Source organism: Rana temporaria, chromosome 13 (genome assembly GCF_905171775.1).
Source record: "Rana temporaria chromosome 13, aRanTem1.1, whole genome shotgun sequence".
Classification (NCBI taxonomy): Eukaryota; Metazoa; Chordata; class Amphibia; order Anura; family Ranidae; genus Rana; species Rana temporaria.
This window is the reverse complement of record NC_053501.1, coordinates 48315833-48342297: the sequence shown is the minus strand read 5'-3', so window position 1 is coordinate 48342297 and position 26465 is coordinate 48315833. Positions and strand designations below refer to the sequence as shown.

The 26465-nt window shown below is 41.5% G+C and overlaps 1 protein-coding gene across 9 annotated transcripts in view; it reads right to left on the bottom strand.

The window, feature by feature from the left end:
* PCNX1 (pecanex 1) overlaps window positions 1–26465 on the bottom strand; it is a 173874-nt gene that overhangs the window by 50896 nt on the left and 96513 nt on the right. For 7 of the 9 annotated variants that reach the window (XM_040333117.1, XM_040333120.1, XM_040333118.1 and 4 more), the window contains 7 exons: window positions 24499–24716; window positions 17398–17551; window positions 12892–12924; window positions 12595–12766; window positions 11117–11227; window positions 7854–7945; window positions 1396–1505 (listed from right to left, as the gene is read on the bottom strand). In XM_040333117.1, the coding sequence (XP_040189051.1) occupies window positions 1396–1505; window positions 7854–7945; window positions 11117–11227; window positions 12595–12766; window positions 12892–12924; window positions 17398–17551; window positions 24499–24716 (890 nt within the window). The remainder of the gene's footprint in view (window positions 1–1395; window positions 1506–7853; window positions 7946–11116; window positions 11228–12594; window positions 12767–12891; window positions 12925–17397; window positions 17552–24498; window positions 24717–26465) is intronic. The other 2 variants (XM_040333119.1, XM_040333124.1) reach the window with 1 other exon arrangement.

The following is a 26465-nucleotide window of genomic DNA, read 5'->3' as shown; positions in this document are numbered from 1 at the left end:
AGAACACAAGTCAATTATCCTAGTCTAAAACTGCCTAGGGTAACATGAGTGCGGAAGTTCTGGTACCTTGTGGTACATGCAAGAAACAGTGTTAGGCCTCATTCACACGACGGGCCGTTCGGGTACGCCTGTCACGGACCTGAACGGCCGCTCCATGCATCGCTATGAGGCCTTAAGCAGAATATACACGGACTGAAAATTGTCCTGCTTCAGCAAGAATTGGCTGAATTTTAGTTTGTGTGTACTGCTGTCTGTTCAACAAAATACGTTTTTTTTTTTAGACGGTCATGCTGGAAAACCCCTATCAGAGCAAAAAGACACAGCAGGAAAGATCAATCAACAACGCATTCAACCAGCGTGTATACCCTGCTTAAAATTGATTGTAAAGTCTTTTTATTTTAACCAACAAACATGTTATACCTTTCTGACCTGTGCAGTGGTTTTGCACAGAGCAGCCCGGCTCCTCCTCTTCTAAGGTCACTCTCCTTCTGTCGAGTGCCACCACAGCAAACAGCTTGCTATGGGGGCACCCGAGCCAAGCTGCAGCACCATGTGTCCATTCAGACATGGAGCTGTGGTTTGGCCAGCCCCCCCCCCCCATCTTCCCTGATTGGCTGACTTTGACAGGCAGCAGTGGGAGTCAATGAAACCGCTACTTTGTGTCTATCAGGAGGGAGAGTCCCGGATGGCCTAGGAACTCATGAACATCGCTGGATAGAAATGGGGCTCAGGTAAGTATTAGAGGGCTGCTGCACACAGAAGGCTTTTTATCTTACTGCATTAAGATAAAAAAATCTTCTGACTTTACAATACCTTTAAGCCTTAAGATTCTTCCTGTAAAACCCCCTGGATTCTAAGTCCAGGCTTAGCACAGGTCTCGTATACCTCACGCAAGGTCTTAATGTCAAAGCCTCTACTGCACGGCAAGACTCTGGCACATGACAACCAATGACGGAAAACACCTAATTTGTCCTTGTAGGGAAGTTGCTGCCATGAGTACAGCTATGACATAAGATTCAACAAACTGTATGTGGATCAATTTGAAGACCAATATGCTATGGTCCTGTCACATGATATCCCACAACTCACGGCTCCTGGAAATTACAGGCGTCGAGTATTCCCTTACACACAGCTGCAGGATCCTGTGATCATACTGGAGTAGACGGAAAATAATGAAATCTTTTTATACAGATTAGGGAAGGTAGGCAGGAGGAGTGGGAGGGAACAATTTTAGGAATAGTTCTATCTAGGGTTTTCTTTTAATTTAGGCTCCTGGTTATCTTATTCTAAAATGTGTGGCATTAGTTGGTTAGGCAGTTTACACATTGCTAAGTTTTGGAATTCCTGGCATGTTATTTTACAGCTGTGCATATTCTTCTTTATCCAATAACTCACATGAGGACAGAGGGATCACTGCTTTGTCTGCTGAGATGGTAAGAAACGGCAACTAACACACCACAGAAAATAGAAAACAACACAGGAACATGCGGCGCATCCCAAGGATCCTGATCATGAGAGAGAACAAAATTGTCAATTGAAAAGCAAACATTTTACTTAAAGATTTTTACTCAATTTCACGTAGGTGAAAAAAAAACTGACATCATACACATTCATTTCACAATATTTTTTTTTCAATTATTGATATTAGGTTTTGTTGTTATAAGTGTAGTACATTTACTGTATATTTAATTTTGCGTTTGTACCATTTTGTGCTTGCAGCCAATTGTATTGTTACTGTAGCGCAATTCACATATCTACATATTTAAAACAAATTGTTATTAACATAATAAATTACACATACTAAATAAAGAACAGTTTTATTATTACTTTGCTGGTCAAAAACCTTAACCACTTGAGACCCGCGCTGTAGACGAAAGACGACCACAGCGCGGCTCTCAAGTCCCTGGACGTTCTGCTATTTACACTGTGCCCGGCGTGTCACGTGATGCCGATGCGCGTGTCTGGCTGTCGCGATGTCCTCTAGGTACCCGCGATCGGCAGTGACAGAGCAAGGACGTGGAGCTCTGTGTGTAAACACAGAGCTCTACGTCCTGTCAGGGAGAGCGGAGACCAATGCTGTGTCCCTTGTACATAGGGACACAGATCGGTCACCTCCCCCAGTCAGTCTCCCTCCCCCCACAGTAAGAATCATTCCCAGGGAATACATTTAACCCCTTCCTTGCCCCCTAGTGTTAACCCCTTCCCTGCCAGTCACATTTATACAGTAATCAGTGCATATTTATAGCACTGTTCGCTGTATAAATGTGAATGGCTCCAAAATAGTGTCCGATATGTCCGCCACAATATCGCAGGCCTGACAAAAATCGCAGATCGCCGCCATTACTAGTAAAAAAAATCATAAATCTATCCCGTATTTTGTAGGCGCTATAACCTTTGCGCAAACCAATCAATATACGCTTATTGCGATTTTTTTACCAAAAATATGTCGAATAATATGTATCGGCCTAAACTGAGAAAAAAAAAATCGTTTAAAAAAAAAAATTGGGATATTATTATAACAAAAAGTAAAAAAAGTGTTTTTTTTTTCAAAATTTTCTTTTTTTGTTTATAGCGCAAAAAATTCAAACCGCAGAGTTGATCAAATACCACCAAAAGAAAGCTCTATTTGTGGGAAAAAAAATTATAAAAATATAATTTATTTTGGTACAGTGTTGTACGACCGTGCAATTGTCATTCAAAATGCATCAGCGCTGAAAGATGAAAATTGGTCTGGGCAGGAAGGGGGTTTAAGTGCCAGTAAGGAAGTGGTTAAACCCTTTCAAGCCACGATGAATGGTCAACAAGACTGTATAAAGTCTATCCAGGGACAATTTTATTGCTCAATTTTTTTCTACCCTGATCTAGAAGAAAGCAAACTACAAATTTCAGCAAGACCAGCAATTATCACACAATTCTGTGGTGTAGTTCAGTTCAAGCTTTAAAGTTCACTTGTGTAGCAGGCACCCTGCTCAACCCCTGTAGACTAGAGGACCCTTGTGCTCCCAAAACTACAGGCACTCTATAATACACCACCCAGCTTCCTGTTGGAAGGGCTCTAGCCTGTCTCTTCCCACCACTCAAGGCTTGTAATTGGTTAGTAAAGCCTTGTATGACAGCGATGAGCCACGTATACAGGCACATGAGAAAAGAAGGCCAGATATAGCAACCAAGAAACTTGTCACCATTTACTCACAACCTTACAATGCACTTTTGAGTTTAAGGATCCTGGGGATATCTACAGTGGACTCGAAAAGGTATCGGCTTACTCTTGAAAAAGTCCTTATGACGTCATACGCCACTGGGGGAGGAGCCTAACAGAGGTTATCCTTCTACAGCATGGCCATGGCCATCAGTATCAGTGCAGAGAGAGTGCCTCTGTTGTGCTGGAGAAGCAGACATCTTGTGTTCATGACTGAACACAGTTATAAACCATGGGGAGAAGGCTAATCAAGCACAGAAGAGTCGGTCTCTGCCTGTTTTAATGCATCTTGAATTGATACATCTGTGGCCAGTTTTTTTTTTTTTTTTAAATAAGAGATTTTGCCTTTCTTGGGACAGATTAGCAATACAAGTTGGTGAGTGTGTGTCCAAGAGGTGGTGGAGGCGAACACTTATTTTCGGTCTAATAAAAGAGAACTTTTACCAACACTACTGGGTGGATCTTATGCTTGTTTTATGGATAATATTCACCTAATTATTAGTTTAAAAAAAAAAAAAAAGGAAAAAGATCAACACTACACCACAAGGAGAATTAGCTGCTAGCAAGAAAATACACAATCCTTAGGGCCAGTTCACACCACATGCAGACCAGTTTTCCTGCATCAAAAACATATGGTTTTCAATGGCTTAGTTCAACACCAGTGCTTGCAGTTCCAGTGCATTGCAGTCCAAGTGCATTTTTTCTGCAATGGAACACTCTAAAATGCATCACAAAAAGCATTGCAATGCACCAAACACACAAATGTCCTTTTTAAGGTTGAGGGAAAAAAAGGGGGGGGGGAATGCACAGGAATGCATAAAAAAGGCAACAAAAACACTGGAACACACCAAAAAACGTGTCAAAAACACTCATGCAGAAAATAATCTGAAATGCATTCGGACTGTGTTTCTGTGGTGTGCAATGGCCCTCAAAACCAAAATTGCAGTTCCTTCAACAATTAGACAAAATAGTCCATAAAAAGTGCGGTGCTCCTTTAAACGTGAAAATAGGAGAATTGGTAATTCCCCAGAAGCAGGTGCTGTCTCATTGAAGAGAACAGCCAACACACTTTATGCAAGTAAATGCAGATGTAATTCTCAGTGTTTATTCACTTCTGGTATCAAATGTTGTCACCGCCTCAGAATCATGTGCAATGATGTCCAACCATAAGAAAGAAAAGTCTCAGTGTAGTAATTAGTAGGTATTCAATAGAATAGTGAAAGTGATAACCCGTGATAGTGGCTAAAGGTTATTAAATAAGCGTTTCACTCTTCTTTCCCCACATGCAATGCAGACTCACCAAAAGGTGTATACTGCCATACAGTATGCAGCCAGCAGGCTCAACAGGGATGGATGGACGATTAGCTCTGGACACCTGTATCCTCTATTCAGGGTCTCTCATTAAGATATATTTGTGGGACATATAGCCGCTCACACCAAATAGATACCATTAGACAGAAGAAACAAGGTATCAGTGCGGTAGTTTTATCAAAGCAGCTTAAAATCAATACACCAGCTGTAGAAAAAATGGCAGTATAAACCATGCTACAATATACACCTTTTGGAGAGTTTGCATTGCATGTGGGGAAAGCAGAGTGAAGCACAAAATTAGTAACAGTTGCCACTATCAAGAGTAAAACCTTTCACTATTCTATTGAATACCTAATAATCACTACACTATGAGACTTTTCTTTCTTATGGATGGATATCATTGCACATGATTCTGAGGCGTTGACAACATTAGACACCAGACGTAGATAAACACCAAGAATTACACCTGCATTGAATTGCATAAAAAAAGTGTTGCGACGACAGTCACTTTAGGCGCGCGGGGGTCGATGGAACCCAGCTTACCTTAGAGGGGCGAGGAAACTCCTTGCTCCCCAGGCCCCTTTTATATGTAAGTGACCCTGTGCCTATTAGGGGCACAGGGTGACCTGAGAAGCCCAGTCTGATCTGCACTAATCAGACTCCGTACAATCACACTGAACTCAGCATTTCATTTTACCCCTGAACCAGCTAGGTTGTCTACACTATGATTAGGACACTGACAATGGACACACATGCCCAAGTTACAGGAGGGGAGAAGATCCTTTAACAGGTGAGAAGTGATCTGCATGCCCAGTTGCCAATTTAAATACTTGTTGAAAGATTAAATGTTTCAGTACCTAGTTGTCGGCTGCATGCCTAGTTTGTGTTTATAAATGTGTTGAGAAGTTTGAATGCACCTGTGGCTCATGTGATTGGATGTAAATTTTATCCCACCCTGCGTCTCTTTGCCAACAAGGAAGGGGAAATGGTCTCCAGAGATATATACTTGTGTCTGTTCAAATTAATTCCTATGCTGTTTACCCTACACTGCTGTCTTGACAAGTATTTGGGTGAGCTGAGGGATCTTGTATTGTACTGGGCAAAGGAAGCCTTTATGGCAGACATACTTCTCAGGAGTATGGGGGTTCTTCACGCTTGTTTTCAGCTGGAACTTGGTGGAACTCAGTTCTACCACCTCTGACTCAGTGTGGACGATGGTGGAGCTTTTAAGGAAGGTAGAAGGGTTGCATGGAGAGGTAAGAGCTGAAGATAGGTGAAAGTGGGATGTGGATGCAGAGGTAAGTGGCTGTGGAAGGCGGCTGAACTCTGCACTCTTTGTAGTACACCCCCCAAACTCTACTCTCTACATGTAATGCACTCCTGGTGTTTAATGCCCCTTAATACCCTTCCACTGTTAGTGGGTCAATAGTGTGCTTAAATTTCACTTTGTGATAGTGTGTGTGTTTCGGGGGGGGGGGGGGGGGGGGGGGGGGAGTATGACAGTGATTGAGTTACTGCACCTATTTTTTGAGGAAAAAAAGCCCTATTTTGTTGCCCCACAGCCTGGAATTAACATGAATTGTTTAAGGATTTGCATCATTTAACTTGCAGAACATGCCCACAACGTTGTTGTTTGCTTCACACTAAAAAAAAAAAATCTTCAAATAGGACAAAATAATAGAAAGTCAATGTGCATAACTATTCACCCCCCTAAAGTCAATACTTTGTAGAGCCACCTTTTGCGGCTATCACAACTCCAAGTCGCTTTGGATAAGTCTCTATGAGCTGGACACATCTTACCACTGGGATTTTTGCCCATTCCTCCTTGCAAAACTGCTCCAGCCCCTTCAAGTTAGATGGTTTGTGCTTGTGAATAGCAATCTAAGTCTGACCACAGATTTTCTATTGGATTGAGGTCTGGGCTTTTGACTAGGCCATTCCAACACATTTACATGTTTCCCCTTAAACCACTCAAGTGTTGATTTAGCAGTGTGTTTGGGGGTCATTGTCCTGCTGGAAGGTGAACCTCCTTTTTAGCCTCAAATCACACAGAGTGGTACAGGTTTTGCTCAAGAATATCTCTGTATTCAGCAACATCCATCTATCCCTCAACTCCGCCAGTTTCCCAGTCCCGATTGCTGAAAGACATCCCCACGGCATTATGCTGCCACCATGTTTCACTGTGGGGACGGTGTTCTTTGGGTGATGTGATGTGTTGGGTTGGCACCAGACATAGCATTTTCTTTGATGGACAAAAAGTTAAATTTTAGTCTCATCAGACCAGAGCACCTTCCTCCATACATTTTGGAAGTCTTCCACATGACTTTTCACAAACGCAAAACGTGTCATTTCGTTTTTTGCTGAAAGTAATGGTTTTCTTCTGGGCATTCTGCCATAAAGCCCAACTCAATGGAGCGTACAGCTTATTGTCGTCCTATGTACAGACACTCCGGTCTATGCTGTGGAACTCTGCAGCTCCTCCAGGGTTACCTTAGGTCTCTCTGCTGCCGTTGATTAATGCCCTCCTTGCCTGGTCCGTGAGTTTTGGTAAGAGGCTGTCTCTTGGCAGGTTTACTGTTGTGCCATGTTCTTTCCATTTAGGTATGATAGATTTGATGGTGCTCCTAGGAATCATCAAAGATTTGGATATTTTTTTTATAACCTAACCCTGACTTGTACTTCTCAACAACAGTGTCCCTTACTTGTTTGGAGAGTGCCTTGGTCTTTGTGGCAGTGATTGGTTAGTGGTGCCACTTGCTTAGGTGTTGCAGCCCCTGGGGCCTTTCAAAAAGGTGTGTATATGTAATGACAAATCATGTGACACTTAGATTGCACACAGGTGGACATCATGTTACTAATTATGTGACTTCTGATGGTAATTGGTTGCACCAGAGCTTTTTATGGGCTTGATAACAAAGGGGGTGAATACATAGGCACATGCCAATTATACGTTTTTTATTTCTGAAAAATTGTTTTATGTATATATTTTTTGAATTTTATATCACCAACTTAGACTATTGTGTTCTGATCCATCACATAGAACTCAGATTAAAAAAACATCGAAACTAAAAGCTGTAATGTAACAAAATAGGTGAAAAGCAAAGCTGGTGAATACTTTTGTAAGGCTCTGTGTGTGAGCGTATATTATATATATATATATATATATATATATATATATATATATATATATATATATATATATATATATATATATATATATATATATATATACATACACACACACACACACACACACATATATATACACACACACACACACATACACATCTTATTGTGATTAATTGAGGAAGGGGATTCTGTACAATACATGCAAAGGGCTTACCTTAAGAGCACCATAACATAGTCCATAAAGTAAAGCTACTGCCACGACGCTACGAATAAAGCTGTAAAGTGCTGCGAGCAGGCTGGTGGTAGCTGAAAAATAGAATATTTTTTATTCTTAGCAAAATAAATAATGCAAAATGTACAGAAAATTAGAGACCTTACTAAACCTAAAAACGTTTACCTTCATGCATGGTTTGCATTAATGTAAAAAAACATTTTCCGTTTCTCTGTGCCCCCTCCCCCTTCCCTGAAGAAAAGGGGAAGAAAGGGGAGAAGAGATCAGCGCTGTGCGCGGCTGCATCTATTTTCCCCTCTTTTCACAGTACTCGAGCAGCAGCAATTGGCTCTTGCTGCTTTCAATTCGATGCAGTGAAGAGGAAGTGGGGAGCAGCCCCAAGTACCGATGTGTAAGTCTATGGAGCACGGCCCATAGACTTACACAGGTCTGGAGGGGCGCAGACTACGCTCTCCCCATAGCCAGCAGCTGGCTATGGTAGACCCAAGCAGAGAAGGAGCCAAGATCGCCGCCATGGACCCCAAAAGAGGAGGATCGGGGCCACAATACCACTGCACAGAGCAGGCAAGTATAAGATGTTTGTTATTTTTAATTAAAAAAATAATAATTGACATTTAAAAGTAGGGTTGTCCAGATATCGATACCAGTATCGGTATCGGGACAGATACCGAGTATTTGCGGGAGTACTCGTACTCGTGCAAATACCCCCGATACCTAAATAGAATACTTCCCCCCCGCCGCTGCCGCCGCCGCATCGAAAGCCGCCGCACCGCCGCATGGGTTAAACGCCGTGCGGGAACATCACAGCTATTCAAATGAATGCTGTGATCTTCTCCATGCGGCGGCGGCAAAGGTATGGGGGACATGGCTGGACTCGGGACATGGCTGGACTCGGGACATGGCTGGACTCGGGACGGGACATGGCTGGACTCGGGACATGGCTGGACTCGGGACATGGCTGGACTCGGGACATGGCTGGACTCGGGACATGGCTGGACTCGGGACATGGCTGGACTCGGGACATGGCTGCATATGTGAGGGACATGGCTAGAGGGACATGGCTGCATATGTGAGGGACATGGCTAGAGGGACATGGCTGCATATGTGAGGGACATGGCTAGAGGGACATGGCTGCATATGTGAGGGACATGGCTGCATATGTGAGGGACATGGCTGCATATGTGAGGGACATGGCTGCATATGTGAGGGACATGGCTGCATATGTGAGGGACATGGCTGCATATGTGAGGGACATGGCTGGGGGGGACATGGCTGCATATGTGGGGGACATGGCTGCATATGTGGGGGACATTTAAAAAAAGTATCGGTATTCGGTATCGGCGACTACTTGAAAAAAAGTATCGGTACTTGTACTCAGTCCTAAAAAAGTGGTATCGGGACAACCCTATTTAAAAGATTAACATTCTAGCTCAACTAAAAAGGATATACATTTATGTGTGTTTTACATAAGTCTCCAAGTTCCCTAATGAATGCATGCAGGCTGTATGCCTAATAATTTATATGAGGCAGGAAATGGGATCCCTGCCCTGCTTTGCTTTTATTTTTCATTAGCGAAGACCAGGTTCACACAAGTTTGTAAAGCAGAACTTCTCTCTCAATTAACAATGATAATTTAAATCCTTATGCTGTGAGCATTAGTAAATAGATACATCTACTTTTTTTAATCTTATTTTTTTTACAATTTGAAACTTACTTAAAAAAGTGGTTGTACCCTGTACTTTTCCCTACAGGTAAGCCTATAATAAGGCTTACTTGTAGGTACTGGAAAGATCTCCTAAACCTCTATGGTTTAGGAGATATTCGCCATATACCTCAGCGCCGACACACTTGGCAAATGTACACTGAAGAAAGGGCACGATCCGTGCCGTTTCTATAGTGCATGTGCCGTGACCGGCCCCGGAAGGAAGAGGGGTTGAGGATGGACGCAATTAGACAGCGCCAACATCGCGGGCTTCTTCTGCAGGTAAGTGGCAGATAATGGGCTATGCATACTAGCCCATTATGCTTTTAGTTTGCAGGGAACAAAGATGAAGTAAAACCCATCAGGGTTTACTTCTTCTTTAATGGTCTCCAGGCCTAGGCAAATTAGGTCATACATCCCATAAGTCTTCACAGAGTTTTCTCAGCTAAGTAAACCCTGTCTGTATGCCTGCATTAAGGGAAGATGGATTCTAGCCACTACTAGAAATACTAGGGGGTTGTTTTTCAGAATGATTTTCAGCAAAATTAAGTATGAACACATCAATAGATGGGGGAGTTTGCTTTGAACATTAAAAATAAATTAGTGTTTTTGGTTTGTGATGTTTAAATGCAGTATAGTTTTAACCCTTACGCTGCCATGTCTGTACAGCGGGGGTCTTCACACAATCTGGTGGCTGCAGCGTCCTAGATTGTGTGTAAAACCGACAGGCAGACTGCTGCTGGGCCGCCGCCCAATTGCTCACATGCCTGTCCCCCCTCCCTATATATACGTATTCCGGGCTCCTCTTCTTGCTCTGACCCGAAAAGCGACGTGTATGATGTCACTTCCAGGTCAGCCTCTCAATTTTATCAGCTAGCATAGCCGGGAAGGGATGCATTGCAAAGCGATCCTGCAATGCATACCATTAAGTGAAGCACAGGGGAGACCCGGCATGTCTCATTAAAGAGAACCCATCAACATAAAAACATCAAATAGGGGGATGTCATGAAAAAAAAGTTAGCCCAAAAAAAAATAAGTTGCACCCAAGCACATAAACACAAGCCCAGTAGCCTAGGATAGCACAGCACTCCTCTGTGCCTCCCATATCCCTTTCCCAAGCTAACAGATTTAAGAGCTGCACCACCAGCAGGAGTCAGCTGCCCTAAAATGTGTAAACTGTAAATGCTAGGGTAAAATTAATAAATAATGGGGAAGGTTTATTGTGCTCAATGAGTTTAGCTAAAAAAAATAAAAAAAAAACGCAGAGGGTTTAATTTAACTTTTAGTGACCTAAACCTATTTAAAAAGTTCCCAGACCAACAGTCATAATACTCCAATCCTCCCAGCTTTTATCAGCACTGCATGTAAACAAGTCTTTGCAGCTGGGTTAATGGGAACTTTATGTAAAAGCTTAAAGTTATAGTCATGTAGTAAGGAATAACCTCAAGGTGCGCTATATATCAATGCCATGTTACTAAAAAGGAATTTAAGAAGTAGGATGCCATGTTTCATGTTAACAACTAGTGCAGAAAGCAAATCTCACCGTTTCCACCAAACACATGTATATCCACTTGTTCACACAGGTACATGACGAAAGTGTTCACCTGAGGCAAGAGACCGATGAAAAACACGACTGGGAAACATAGCGTGAACACTGTGGAGCAGAAGCACATTGAAAATTACCATGGATAAATGCAAACACAAAATAATGCATGCAATACATAGAGAAAAATGATAAACAATTGTGCTTAAACACCACAATAACGTGAAATCGTTGCCAGACTAATAATCACAAAAGCGTATAAGAACATGAAATGAAAAGAGGCCAACTGGACTTCAGCAGCTGGATCCACCGAACGCATACTCCATTTCTTAATTAGGTGAAAAGTATTTGGGATATTGTGGCAGATGCCATGACCCAAATCCTGTAAGCTTTGGAGCAAAGGACTTGGGAAGTGGTAGTTTTAGATTGTATTCCATACCAATGTACTTGCTGCAATCTGTAGTCCCAGACTCTGTAAAGCCCTGCTGCTACCACATGCAAGGTCGACACTCTGACCAACTTGGCTGTTAATGCAGGGGGCGCAAAAAAAAATGCTGCATTTGGCACCAGGAGCTTCCCAGACCACTGCTTAACAGTGTTACTGCAATATATTGATTCAGAGTGTTCCACAGTAAAAGTACAAAAATAAGAGCTCACAAGCCAACCTCAATTCAACAAGTGCAGATGGGGAGGAAGGGTACAGGTAGAGAGAATACCATCATAGCACACGCCACACGGCAAGGGTCTTCAGGGACTCAATACTTTAATCACTGCCCTGGACCTGTATAGCACCATTCTGGGGTCCTCAAGGTAATGTATCATTGCACAGGGTCTTATCAAGCAGAGTCCTGTGCTGACTGGCAACATTACAGGCCCCACATGTCCCGGGTACCATTCCTCTGAGCCTAGTAAGCTGTAGGCAGTGGATCTGAAGAGCCTTTCCCTTAATTCAAGATGGAACTATTGAGAAGCTAGCCATTTTCGTGCAGAAGCGACACAGATATTATCATTGCCTAAGACACTGAAATCATGCTTGGCTTGGAGGATTTCCTTTTTTTTTTGCCAATCACCTAAACGTGGCAACATAACCATATTGTAATAGATATGAAGATACCATGTGTCCTGGAATGTGCAATGAGAAAAACTTGTTCATTCACATTTTCTACTATATCAGCATGGCATTTGAACTGGGAGCTCCCTGCAAAGCCAAACCTCCCTGCCTCTGCTCCAGGGGCATAATCATGGGATTACAGCAGCCCTTGTATAAGGAGATGCTACGCCTGTAGGCAACGAATGACACTTGGATTGGGCATGCATGTAAAACAAACAGAAATCTGGAGTAAGCATGATCCTCGCAATGAACACCACTTTTATGACATAATATACAGTGGATAGAGGGGTAAGTGCTACTCAAAACTATAAGCATACAAGACAATGCTGGGTATAGTGTAATCACTAAAACTGGTATTCATACTTACCAATGATTAAATCCCTGGCAGATATGAGAAGAATAGGATTGGTAAAGGCCATTCCATACAGCTTGTATTTGGTGGCTGACAGGTTTTTGCTTCCATAATCCAATAACCAAATAAGGCCACAACAGGCACAGAAGTAAACAGGCCTACTATAGGCTATGATACGGTTATGGCCCTAAAATACCAAAATGATAGAAAATACTTAGTGAGAATTTATTACTTGGGAGAAAGTGAATATCACCATTTATACACTTAACATGGTTAACTACATTAACAGTGCAGTTATATAAATATACTTACATGTCTAGGGGAAGAAGAATCAGGCTGAACGCTCTTGGAAAAACAAAAACCACAAATTATCAATCCATTTTAATCCATAGGACATTGAAATTTGCAAAACCAAAACATGGAGCTCATGCATGAAACACTTCAACTTTGTCTAAATGCTAGCTTTCAAAGGCAGATGTTACACACACCAATTATCACATATGTTTCCAATTTTTAAAATCATAGGGAAATTATGCATATACAAATCACATAACTGCATATCAAACAATTATTTCCTTACATATAGTAGTAATTATTTTTTTTTAAGATCAAAAGGTGCGCACACACACATACACACACACACACACACACATTTACCTTCTCATTTTACATGCCAAAAAAAAATGTTTAAATTTTTTTTGCATATGATCATTTTCATACATGTTCCTCAACAAGGGGAGAGATGGCAAAAAATATGAGAACAAAGGTAAATCTTCATGGAATACGACAGAGCAGGATGGAGATGGGAGAACAATGTCTGGTTATAGTGGAAAGAAACCACATGTGGCATGCCTTGGACCTCAAAACAACATTATAAAATCTGTGTAGCATGAGAAAGGGTTCCTTTGTGATTAAAGACACCAATTCGCCTTTCAATGGTGACGGCAATGAGGAAGACATTGCGAGAGCAAACAGGGGAGTATCCCTGAAAGGTTTAAAAAAGGCAGACAGATCTGGACCGAGATCCCAAAAAGTGAAAATTTGTATGACAGCCTTCACAAAATAAAAATGTGCTATAGATGTCTGTAGTGAGGGTCAAACCTCAAGGTGAGAGTATTTCCAAAAAGAGGAATGTGAAGGTTCTATTTATGCAAGCGTTTTACAGAGTGTTACTTTGATGGATCGCAAAATACACAATATTAGCACTTAGGCACTGGAAGGGTTTTGATATTTTGTTCTTTAGTGCATTTGATTCCACAATGTGTACACTCTAATCAAACATTCATACTAAAAACGTATGTTAACACCAATTTTAGCACAGAGCAATATATAATAAAGTGTGGGTCTGTGTGTGTGTACACTATAATTCACGCAAAAAGGTTTAAAAATAAATACTCAAAGAACCACTATTGATACAGATTTCTATAATGCAGTGCACTCCCCCAGTCACAGCAGAAAGTCATATGGTTGTTGCATTTTTTTTTTTCCAATTAAAGAGTTTAGAGCCGTTCTGGATTCTTAATACATTTTGTACACTTCTTAGGGGAAAAACATGCAGGATTTGTACATTAACAGTACTAATGGATTCAGTTGCATCAAACATACCACGTCTGAGCAAGCAATCCCATGTATCTTAGACCAGGGGTATTGTATCAGGAGATAAAAGCAAACTCTGTTATAGTAGTGGAGATTTGGGACTGTATAGGTGCATTGCAACATAGAAAAATATATACAAAATTAGTTATTAAATAAACAGCATCATAAAACTGATGCATACAATATAATCATTGCCATAGGTGTACACAAACATCCCAATTTTGACAGCGATTTGCTGCAATCACATACATATTTTCATCAAGTCCATATTTTGACGTTTCGCCGTGTGGCTTCTTCAGGAAAGAACGTGAAGATTAATTTATTAAATATGAAAGTCAGTCGATCAGCTTTAAATGTGCACGAGAAAAGCACAAAAAATTAGTACATCAAAAACATAACATCTTAGTATTATAAATGTACACACACAGCAAAAAAGCCCCAATACCAAAAACATTCCTACCTCTTGGACCGAGTATAGGAGCCTGCTGGGATTGGCTCAAAGAAGGGAGGGGTGTGGGATCCTGCAATGCAATACGTCCTTGCAGTCAAAAACTTTTGTCAGGTCTCCCGTAGGGAGAGGTATACAGCGTTATCTAAAAGGATTTCAAAGGTAGCCTGCCAACAACATACAACAACATACAACAACATACAACAAAGCCCTAATACCAAAAAGGTTCCTACCTCTTGGATTGAGTATAGGAGCCTGCTGGGATTGGCTGAAAGAAGGGATGGGTGTGGGATCCTGCAATGCAATATGCCCTTGCAGTCAAAAACCGCCAAAAATTATGTCTCGTCTCCCGTAAGGAGAGGTATACACTGTTTAACTTAAAGGATGATTTCAAAGGTAGCCTGCCAACAACATACATTGATCACAAAAAGAGATAGCTTTGCAGGGGTTAAACATAAGAGTCCACAACAGGCCCAAAAGTATGAACTCGGCTCGCCTCAATCTTGCATAGCCTAGCTATCTCTTTTTGTGATCAATGTATGTTGTTGGCAGGCTACCTTTGAAATCATCCTTTAAGTTAAACAGTGTATACCTCTCCTTACGGGAGACGAGACATAATTTTTGGCGGTTTTTGACTGCAAGGGCATATTGCATTGCAGGATCCCACACCCATCCCTTCTTTCAGCCAATCCCAGCAGGCTCCTATACTCAATCCAAGAGGTAGGAACCTTTTTGGTATTAGGGCTTTGTTGCTGTGTGTACAATTGCAGTCATACATTTATAATACTAAGATGTTATGTTGATTTTTGATGTACTCATTTTTTGTTCTATTCTCGTGCACATTTAAAGCTGATCGATTATTGACTTTCAGATTTATTAAATCATTTTCACGTTCTTTCCTGAAGAAGCCACATGAAAAAACATGTAGAAAAATATGGAGGTGATGAAAATATGTATGCGATTGCAGCAAATCATTGTCAAAAGTAGGGTGTGTGTGTACATCTATGGCCATGATTATATTGTATGCATCAGTTTTATGATACTGTTCATTTAATAATTTTGTATATATTTTTACATAAACTTCTGATTTTCTATGTTGCAAAGCACCTATAAAGTCCCATATCTCCCAAATCTCCTCCTTATCTTGTAGGGATGTTGGTGCCATGTCGTAAAAAATTCTTGTGCTGGTCTCTGTCCATATATTTGTCCGTTATAGTAGTAGCTACAAAAAGTTTCAGTCCAGTAGGGCCCTCTACTCACTGGCTCAGAATGAACATGGCATATTTAACAGTGGCCATCTTTTGTAGTGGTGGATTGGATTACTCATATCCTGGCAAAAGAGAATTTGAATCTTTTGTTTTCACACAAGCACCTTTGTGGATTTTTTTTTATTACTTTATTATTTTGAATATAAAAAGGACTTTTTTGTGGACTTTCAAAGTATACAAACATGTGGTGTATTACAGAGTTAATGTGACATTACCCATGTTTAAGGACAACGCTTTACATGTATGGTTTAAAACCATACATGGTAGCCGAGAATTCCTTCCTGGATAAAACGGAGAGGACAGTCTGCCCTGAAAGGTGTTTAAAAGGACTACTGGCGTCAGATCCTGTGGAAGGAGATTGCAATCCAACCTGGAATAGTTAGTGGGTTGGAAGCTGGCAAAGTCTGCCGTACCACTGTCCTTGTGATCCATCATACCGATATATCTGAGGGATTCCCACAAGAGGTGCTCACAAGTATCTGTGGAGCAGAAAGGATTAATGCAATCTGTGACCTTGCACCTAGTGGCAGGAAGCCCAAGATACAGAAGGTAGGGTGCAACAGGGGAGAAGGCAGGCAGTGATGTTCATAGATTTCTGACACTCCAGAGGGTCTCACAGTCCAGAAAAATGTGTGCATGGGCAACGATCCAAATGTAGAAAAATATTTTGTGCAGATTACAATGTCCTATTCATATAATTTGAATTGAGTCCACTATGCGGCATCAGCAATACTGTTGCTTATACCTAAAAGTGGTTGTAAGGGCTGAAGGTTTTTAACTTTCATGCAGTGCCCCCCAATACCCACACCCAAGCTTCCTCTCGATCCAGCAATGTTCAGGAGCTTCGGGTGTGGAGTCAGCAGGAGCCATTGGCCAATGAGGAGAGAGCAGGGGCAGGGCAGAGCGATGTCCATGTGTCTTATGGCCGCACAGAGCGGTGCTCAGGAGCGAGCATGCACCAGTACACCCATAGAAAGCAGCTTGCTATTGGGGGCGAAAGGTCAAGGGGGAGGAACTTGGAGGAGCGCTGATGGGTGACCCAAGAAGATAATAAGATCTGCTCTATGAAAAACCGTTGTACAAAGCAGGAAAGTATGACTTTTTTTTTTTTTTTTAACAAACCTTGAATATCACATTAAAAAGACCGAAAGTGGCTTTACATCAATGCAAAATCTAACCATCTCATGGGAGGCTGTAGCCACAGCTTCTATTTTAAGGAGGACTACTTGGGTCATACATGTTCTAACTTGGACAATTGGGAAAGGTTTGCAAGGCAAGGCATTACACTCCGAAAACACTCCTGCTGTCAGCCTTTCTGGGAAGAAATCATATTGACTGGACAGAAGTTTTGCCTATCACCTAAATGTGCCATTATGACAATCTTATAGTCTGTAGGCAAATTGATTGCCGCTACAGCCAAGATAACTTTGACAAAGCCCAATTACACAATTAGAGAATTATAACCACAGCTTGTCAAACCAAGATGGAAAAAAAAAAAAAACTCACCTTAAGGAGAGAGTACTGACAGCTGGCAATAACAAGACAAAACTGGAAGACCCAGATATCTTTGAAGAAGCCTCCTGTGAGAAGAACAGAGCCCAGAAAGGCAACCAGAATGGCAAGAGTGATAGCCAGCACATTTTCTAGGATCTCCCTGTTCCTAAATTGAAGAAAATAATTACATTAAAATTATATAAAAAGAACACCACAACAATCTGCATTCTACATCACAGAGCTCTTCACAAATAAGGAGTTTATATCAATATAAAAGACTATGGAGTTTGTCATTTATTTTTTTCTACAGTGGTCTTCTGACACAAATTCTTTAATTACATTTTTTTTTTCTGGATGCCAAAGAACTTTAATGATTTTATTGTTTCCATTATGTTAGGAGCGTTGGGAAAGCGAAAGACAAAATCCACTTGCACGTCTTACTTCGATAGCAGCAAGTTTTTTAATTTCCACAAAATTAGGGCAAACAATGAAATTACCTTGGAGTCAACTTGGCAAAACAAATTGTCATTTCTGGGAGTTTTCAATCTGTCCTGGCATTTTTATTTCATAGGTTTTATTTACAGAAATGGGAAACTTTCCCCAAAAATTTTTTTTTTTTTTTTTTTTTACTGCACATAATAAAATAAAGACTAACACCTCAGTGGTTACCAAATACCACCAAAAGAATGCCGTTACAAAAAAAGATCAACTTTGATTGTGATCTACCTGGAGGCGGCAGCAGTCCTACATGCAGCGGGTGATCGAAAAACTGCAGAGAACTTTGCGACTTGAGCATTTTATTTGTATTCCTTATACTTTAACCATACTGTGTAGAGGGTAAAAATAACAGACAAAAAATACATAACGACTGAACATTTGGAAAGGTATATTTTAATTGTCATGCACAAAATCAAAAATGTTACTATTTCTAATTTGTGCAAAAGTATTTATTTAGCCATACCTGCTGCAGATGTGGGCATTCAATAAAAGCACAGACTGAGCAGCAGGATGTACTGGAGACACCTTGATATTTAGTTGCAGTGATGTGAATGTTAAGAACTGTGTTCATAATCTTTTTCTAGAGAGTCCCTGGAGCATCAAAAAATGTATGGCACACTATGTAATTTCTACTTAGGATACAAAACCAGAGCTTTGGCCCATCTACTTCCTTCTTACTCTAGGGCAGTGATGGTGAACCTTAAGTGTTAGATGGGAAAGGCCAAAGTGCCAAATTCCTAGCAGAAGTCAATGTTTGCATAAATATGGCATCTTGAGTTTTAAAAATCCCAGGGCTCCATAGAAAAAAAATGCTACGTGAAAATTTGTTTAGGTGGGAAAAAATATATACTCAAGTTAGGCTCATAAGTTCACATACCCTGTCAGAATTTATGATTTCTTGGCCATTTTTCAGAGAATACAAACACCACAAAAACTCTCCCTCACTCATGGTTAGTGTTTGGCTGAAGTCATTTATTATCAATCAACTGTGCTTACTCTTTATAAATCATAATGGCAACTGAAACTACCCAAATGACCCTGATCAAAAAAAGTTTCCATACCCCAGTTCCTAAGACTGTGTATGGCGGCCTTTAACATCAATGACTGCTTGAAGTCTTGTGGTATTTGTGGATGAGGCTCGTTATCTTCTCAGATGGTAAAGCTACCCATTCCTCTTGGCAGAATGCCTCCAGTCCCTGTAAATTCTTAGGCTATCTTGCATGAACTGCACATTTGAGAACTCAGAGTGGCTCAATGATATTGGAGGTCAGGAGACTGATATGGCTACTCCAGAACCTTCATTTTATTCTGCTGTAGCCAATGACAGGGAGGATTGTGGAAGAAAAAAATGACTTTATAGGCACCACTTGAAAATGTAAAAAATTATTTTTAATAATCTATAAATATGTACAATTAAGGATGCCTATGCATCCAATAGAATAAATAAAACTCAAAAACATCCAAAACGAAATATCAAAACACAAGACCAATATTTTGCATTGTTCAATCAATAATACTTATATGCTTTAGGCCAGGGCTCAAAATTTCAAGTCCTGAGCCACTAGCCAGGCCTCAAGAGTTACTCGCCACCAGTTGCCCCACCTAATTCATACACTGCCCTGCGCCTAATTGCACCCGTAAACACGCCCTCGTAGATTATCTCATGGAATGACAATGTTTTATGCAGAATCAAGTTACAAAATTAAATATTACCAACAACAACTTTAACAAAATGGGACAGGGCCCTGGGGGCAGACCAGAGGGACAGGGCACTAGAACTGGGTCTCTTCCCCATTCTCTTGCTGTCTCCTCTGCAACTCCCATCCATCCTCTCTCTCTCCTATTCATATCATCATCAGGAGCCTGTGTGTGCGTCTCCACGCTTGCATGTCCCCACTTCCCCCTTTTATTCAGGCTGGCAGAGAGGAGGGGAGCTGCAGCACAGCGGGAGGGAGTACAATCCAGCGCTGAGATCCACACAACTGCACAGCCATTGACACCATAGAACAGCGTACACTGAGACCAGTCTGTTCACAGTGCTCAGGCTAAACTTGCATAGAGCACAAGGAGAAGAAAACTGCACAAACTAGAAGGCTGCCGCTCTCATGTCAGGGCAACTTTCAGTGAGCGCTGCACCGAAGTGGTAATTTTTGCAATCCTCCACCTCACTCATTACTTTCTGCTCTCCAGCTACATTGGTCGCGGCCCGGGGGAGGGGGGCAGGCTCAGAGAGGTCATACTGTTAGGTCCCATGGCTTAATGAGAATTGTAAGGAGAGCACCTGTGTACTGCTCTGCCTGTGCGCGGCTCAACAGACTACTTTTCCCGAGCATGCACCTTTCCTCTTCGGCCAACCAATCTCATCGGGACTCTAAGTGTAGGCACAGATTGGAGGGAGATTGGTCATGCAGCCCTGTCATCACTCGCCCCCAGCTTAAATCCACTCGCCAAATGCTAGTAGGCGAGTGGAAATTTTGAGGGCTGCTTTAGGCAACTCTTTAGATCTTCATAGTTTCCCCAATTTTGTAATATACCTGTTGAGTGGTATCATTTAGAATCCATACCATCTGAGGTACAAATTACACTTATTTCTTTAGTTATCCGGTGCATCCCCGTATGCGTCAACCATATCGTTATTGGCTACAGCGGCCATTGGATAGGCTGGGGCCATTTCATCTATCCTCACCCGGGTGGGTGTATTGGGGTCGGGTCCAGGGCCCTGGGAGCAGAAGATTTTTGAGCCTGACATTCTCCAATAACACCACTGAGTTGGTGAGTTTTTAACATGTAGCCATTTAATGTCTAATCCATGTTCCCAATTCATTAGGCATGTTTTGTGCATGTCTTAATAAGTTTGCTTGTTCTGTATTGTTGTATAGAAGCTCCTGAGGAAGCGGTTGCTACCGCCAAACATGTTGAGCGACTCTTGAGCGATTTTTATTCTCCAAGACCTTGATGATGGTGACCCAGAAAACAACACTTGGCATGGGCAATCCTAACCGCTACATTAGGCGATAGTGATACCAATACCTGAGCTCTATACTGTGGTTTCACACTTGGTCTTGTGTTTTGATATTTCGTTTGGATGTTTTTGAGTTTATGTATTCTATTGGATGCATAGGCATCCTTAATTGTACATATTTATAGATTATTAAAAATAATTTTTTACATTTTCAAGTGGTACCTATAAAGTAAATTTTTTCTTCCACAATCCTCCAAGTACTTATCAGGATGTCGATATACAACAATACAGAACAAGAGAACAAGAAAACTTAAGACACGCACATTTGATGAATGCAAATGTTCCTCTAGTATTTTTTTTTTATTATATATACCGCATTCATCTTGCCATCAATTTTGACCAAATTTCCTGTGCTCACACATCCAAAACATCAGCGATCCACCTCCGTGTTTCACAGTAGGAATGGTGTACCTTTCACTGTGAACTCAAAATGTAGCGTTCATGGTTGTGGCCAAAAAGCTCAGTTTTGGTCTCATCACTCCAAATGACTTTGTGCCAGAAGGTTTTTCAGGCTTGTCTCTGTGCTGTTTGGCGCATTATAAACATGATACAATTTTTCATGGCAGTTGTGGCTGAAATTTTAGTTGGTCTACCCGACTGTGGTTTGGTTTCAACTTTCTTGGATTAGAGTTTGAACACTGCTGATTGGCATTCTCAGTTCTTTGGATATCTTTGTATATCCCTTTCCTGTTTTATACAGTTCAACTACCTTTTGGTTACCTTTAATAGCCATTCAAACCCCTTTGTGTCAACTTGTGTGCATGTTAAGGCCAAAATCACTATGATTTAAAAAGATAATTGATAATAAATGGCTTTAGCCAAACACTAACCATGAGTGAAAGAAATTCTCGAAAAATGGCCAAGAAATCAAATTCTGCCAGGGTATGTAAACTTATGAGCACAACTCTATATTTCCAAGGGTAGCCATGGCACTATATGCTTGAAGTAAATGCCCAGGTGTTCACTCACAAAGAAATCCATATACACATTACTAAAAGTATTGAGACGCCTAGCTTTACACACACAAACTGTAATGGCATCCCAGTCTTAGTCAGTAGAGTTCAATATTGAGTTGGCCCACTCTTTGCAGCTATAACAGCTTCAACTCTTCTGGGAAGGCGGTCCACAAGGTTTAGGAGTGTGTTTATGGGAATGTTGGACCATTCTTCCAGAAGCGCATTTATGAGGTCAGGCACTGATGTGGACAAAAAGGCTTGGCTCACCGTCTCCACTCCATCCCAAAGGTGTTCTATCGGGTTGTGGTCAGGACTCTGTGCAGGCCAGTCAAGTTTCTCCACCCTAAACTCTCTCATCCATGTCTTTATGGACCTTGCTTTGTGCACTGGTTCAAATAATTTGGTGGGGGGGGGGGGAATTATGGTGTGGGGTTATTCTTAAGGCGTGAGCATACCAAGACATTTTAGACAACTTCAGGCTCCCAACTTCATGGGAACAGTTTGGGGACGGCCCCTTCCGGTTCCCACATGACGGCGCTCCAGTGCACAACTCCTGCTGGTGAGAGGAGGTCTGGGTATCCTCTAATTTTGATAACTGGTGAGAGAGTTACTGAACTGAGGATTCTAGCATGTTCACTTTCTGGTCTGTGTTATGGACTTCAGCTCACTCAACAGGCAGTGAACCATCGGCAGGAGCCTGGAGGTCAGCTTTTGTTGGCAATGCCTGCAAGAGGGAGCAAATGCTAAATTCTTCAGGGACTTTCAAGGGGGGCTGGCCACTGGTCCTATAGCCACTGAAGAGGCAAGTTGAAATACCGGAGGGGTTAATATAAGAAATGGCAGAGTGGTACGGGCTGTTACCTCCATTGAGCCTGATGACTGGCTGTGTGCATCGAGGCCGTTGATGGAAGACTGGCCGGCTCTATGTTGGATTCCCTTGGAGGTAGGTCAGTGAGCCTGTTTTTTAGATGGGTATTTGGTGAGAGAAATAAAGGGATTGGGGGGGGGGGGTGGCGGTAAGTTTTGTCTTGGAGGACCCAGTCAAGTCTCTTGGTACTTTTCATGAGTAGCAAGGTCGGATAAGGCTTTATCGTGGCTAGAAATCGCTCTCGGGGTGCAGAGCTTAGTGTTGATCTGCAGATTAGACACTTAAAACGGCATCTAAACCCAGAGCAAAATAATACATTTCAACTTACCATTCTTTCAATAAAGTGACTGTATTTTTAGGCCTTTTTCCTTTATTTTAGTCTAGTCATCCTGCCAGTAACACACTTCCTGTCCTAGGGATAGCAATGCTCACTTACTGAGAGTATGGAGCAGCAGTCTTGTCAACCAAAAACAGTATGTTATGACTGCAGGACATACACCTCTGCCTTTCTACTTTTCCATAGCATAAACAGGAAGATGTTCTGTAATCTGCCAAGAGAGCTGGGGAACAATGCGAACTATTAACAGTGCCCCAGATGCCAAGATCACAGGAAGTGATCAACTCAATATATTTTTGGCAGATCAACAGGAGTGTTTTCCGCACTTATTCAATAGAAATAACAAAATTCTTTTAGAGCCCTTTCACACTGGTGCGTTTTTGCCGCATTTTTGCGGTAAAAATAGCGCTATTAAAACGCTCATAAAAGCTCAAAAAACGCCCCCTCCATTGAAATGAATTGAAAACGCTGTAAAAACGCGATAAAAAAGCGCGATAAAATAGCGGTGTTTTACCGCTATTTTAACGCTCCACTATAGGCGTTTCCAGTGTGAAAGGGCTCTTAGTGTTAACTTTGAAGCCTCGTTCGCAACAGGAGTTGTGCACAAGCTTATTTGTGATACACGTTTTAGGGCATTCTATTTATTTCAATGGACTATTCTATTACGCTAGAAACATGCAAAAAGGGTGTAGGCACAATTTTTTTATATTTTCTAGATGTGTGGGGCACCATTAAGAATGAATGGTGCCTGTGCGTTTCTACAGAAAGGCAGAAAACGTATGCATGGTGAATGCACGCATTCCTGCACCTGGTGAATAATGAGCCCTAATGCCGCGTACACACCATCACTTTATGTGATGAAAAAAAACAAAGTTTTTAAAAACGGCACTTTAAATGACCGTGTGTGGGAGAAAACGTTGTTTTATGTCTTGTGAAAAATGACAAAAAGCATGCATGCTTCAATTTTATGTGTCGTTTTTCAAAACGTTTTTTACTTCACAGAAATTGACCGTGTGTAGCAAAAAACGACGTTTAAAAGACGTTTTTACACCCGCGCATGCCCAGAAACTAGTTATGAAGCGAGCTTCAATGGAAAAACGTGGTGAACGTAACCTCGCTTTGCTAGGGCATTGTGAAAAAACGATGGTGTGTAGGCAACATCGTTTTTGAAAATTTTTTTTTTTTTTTTTCCCATCACAAAGTGATGGTGTGTATGCGGCATTACAAACCTAAAGAAATCAAATACGTGAAGTTCCTTGTTAGGGTTTACAAACACTTTATAGAAGCAACTCCTAGCTTTAAATCACTTGATTGATGCAAATAAACATTTTTAACACTGAGCCAATCTTGTGTCTTTTTAAATATTTAAAACAGTACCCGTTCCTTGGAAACCAAACTGACAATAGGGTTGGTGATTTCCTAGTCTCCTTACCTGTCAAACAAGGCCAGGAGTGTAAGCCTGTCAAAGTTGATACCAACCCACAACTTGGGCAGTATCCAGAGGCGGTAGTAGTGTTTCACTTTGTGGGCTGCCTGCTCCTGTGGCTGCATCTGATCTTGCAAGTCAGGGCTTAGGTCAATATCCTGCTGCTCTAACAAGTCTGTATCTATGGTCAGCAGCCTGTTTAATCGAATCTGAGGGAGAGAGAGCTACCAAAGATTCAGAAGAAGAGATAGAGAATTCATAAAATACATCAAAGTGTTAAATCTAATAGCAAACTGATGCCTGAAAAAAATTCAATCCACGAAAAAACTAAAAAAAAAACAGTCCTATAGCATATTTAAAAAACGATTATAAAATTAGCAGATAAAAAAAAAAAAAAAAAATTAAGAATTTATACACAGGATCACATGCCAAAATGGATTGGTTTGCAGAACTAACCTCATTCACATTATTTGCATTCCATATACATTGCAATACATTTTATAAATCAACCCAAAACAATTGCAAATACTGCCCTATACAAAATGTATTCTTTACATGTGCCTTTAAAGCAGAACTTTAATCAGAAAAATAAATCCTAATAGATCACTTCATGCGGGCTTCTTTTACAGGTATAGCTACTGTGTGTCAGCCTGCTCTGCACAGCCTCAGCTGCTCTTATTTTTGACACTGTGCCAATAATCTGAGTCACTAGAGGCTGATCAGCTGACAGCCTAAAGATTTACTGCTGCTGCTAAGAGGAAGGAATCAGCAGGAATAACAGACTGAACCAAGGAAGGGCAGATTATGGAGAGAGAAAACAAAAGCAGGAGAGGCGACAGGACAAATATTGCTGTTTCAGCAGGAACCAGATAAATTTCAATCAGTCTATGGGCAGAGGCTGGTCGAACTGAAGTCAATCCATGGATCGACTTCAGTACAACCAGCCTGTTTTTTTTTCAACCTGATCACTGTGGCGGCTATAGCAGTCAGCAGTGATCATGGTATATAGCGCTGTGGGAGGGACTCCCCCATCAACACAGACTCTGTTGCTGGGGGAATCAAGCAATTTTCTTTCCTTCAGCCTGTGGTTGAAAGAAAGAAAATTGCATAATGTATGGCCTGCCTTAAACTTACAAGAATCGTGTCTTATCTTATCTCTTGGATATTCTCTTCTTTCTCCACGGCACACATTTCAATTACAGAAAGTGACAGTTTTTGAGACTAAGGAGAGTGGAGAGTTCTCAGGGACTGCTCTTGGCTTCAACAAAACAGCGACTCCATTCAGAAGAAACAGGAACAATGCTGTAGGCAATTTACAGCATGCATTAATTTTAGTTGTTTAATTTTTAACTAATTGCCGACCTGCCGCCGTCATTCTACGGCGGCAGGTTGGCTCTCCTGCGCGAGAGCCCGTCATACTACGTCGGTTCTCTCGCATGCTACAAGGTGGCGCGCCCCCAAATCCCGAGCGCGTGCCCGTGTGATCGCCGCCGGGCACACGCGATCGCTCGTTACAGAGCGGGGACCGGGAGCTGTGTGTGTAAACACACAGCTCCCGGTCCTGTCAGGGGGGGAAATGCTGATCTTCTGTTCATACAATGTATGTACAGAAGATCAGTGTTTCCCCTAGTGAGGCCACCCCCCCCACAGTAAGAACACACCCAGGGACATACTTAACCCCTTCCCCGCCCCCTAGTGTTAACCCCTTCACTGCCAGTGGCATTTTTATAGTAATCCAATGCATTTTTATAGCACTGATCGCTATAAAAATGCCAATGGTCCCAAAAATGTGTCAAAAGTGTCCGCCATTATGTCGCAGTACCGAAAAAAAAAAATCGCTGATCGCCGCCATTACTAGTAAAAACATTTTTTTTGAATAAAAATGCCATAAAAATACCCCCTATTTTGTAAACGCTATAACTTTTGCGCAAACCAATCAATAAACGCTTATTGCGATTTTGTTTTACGAAAAA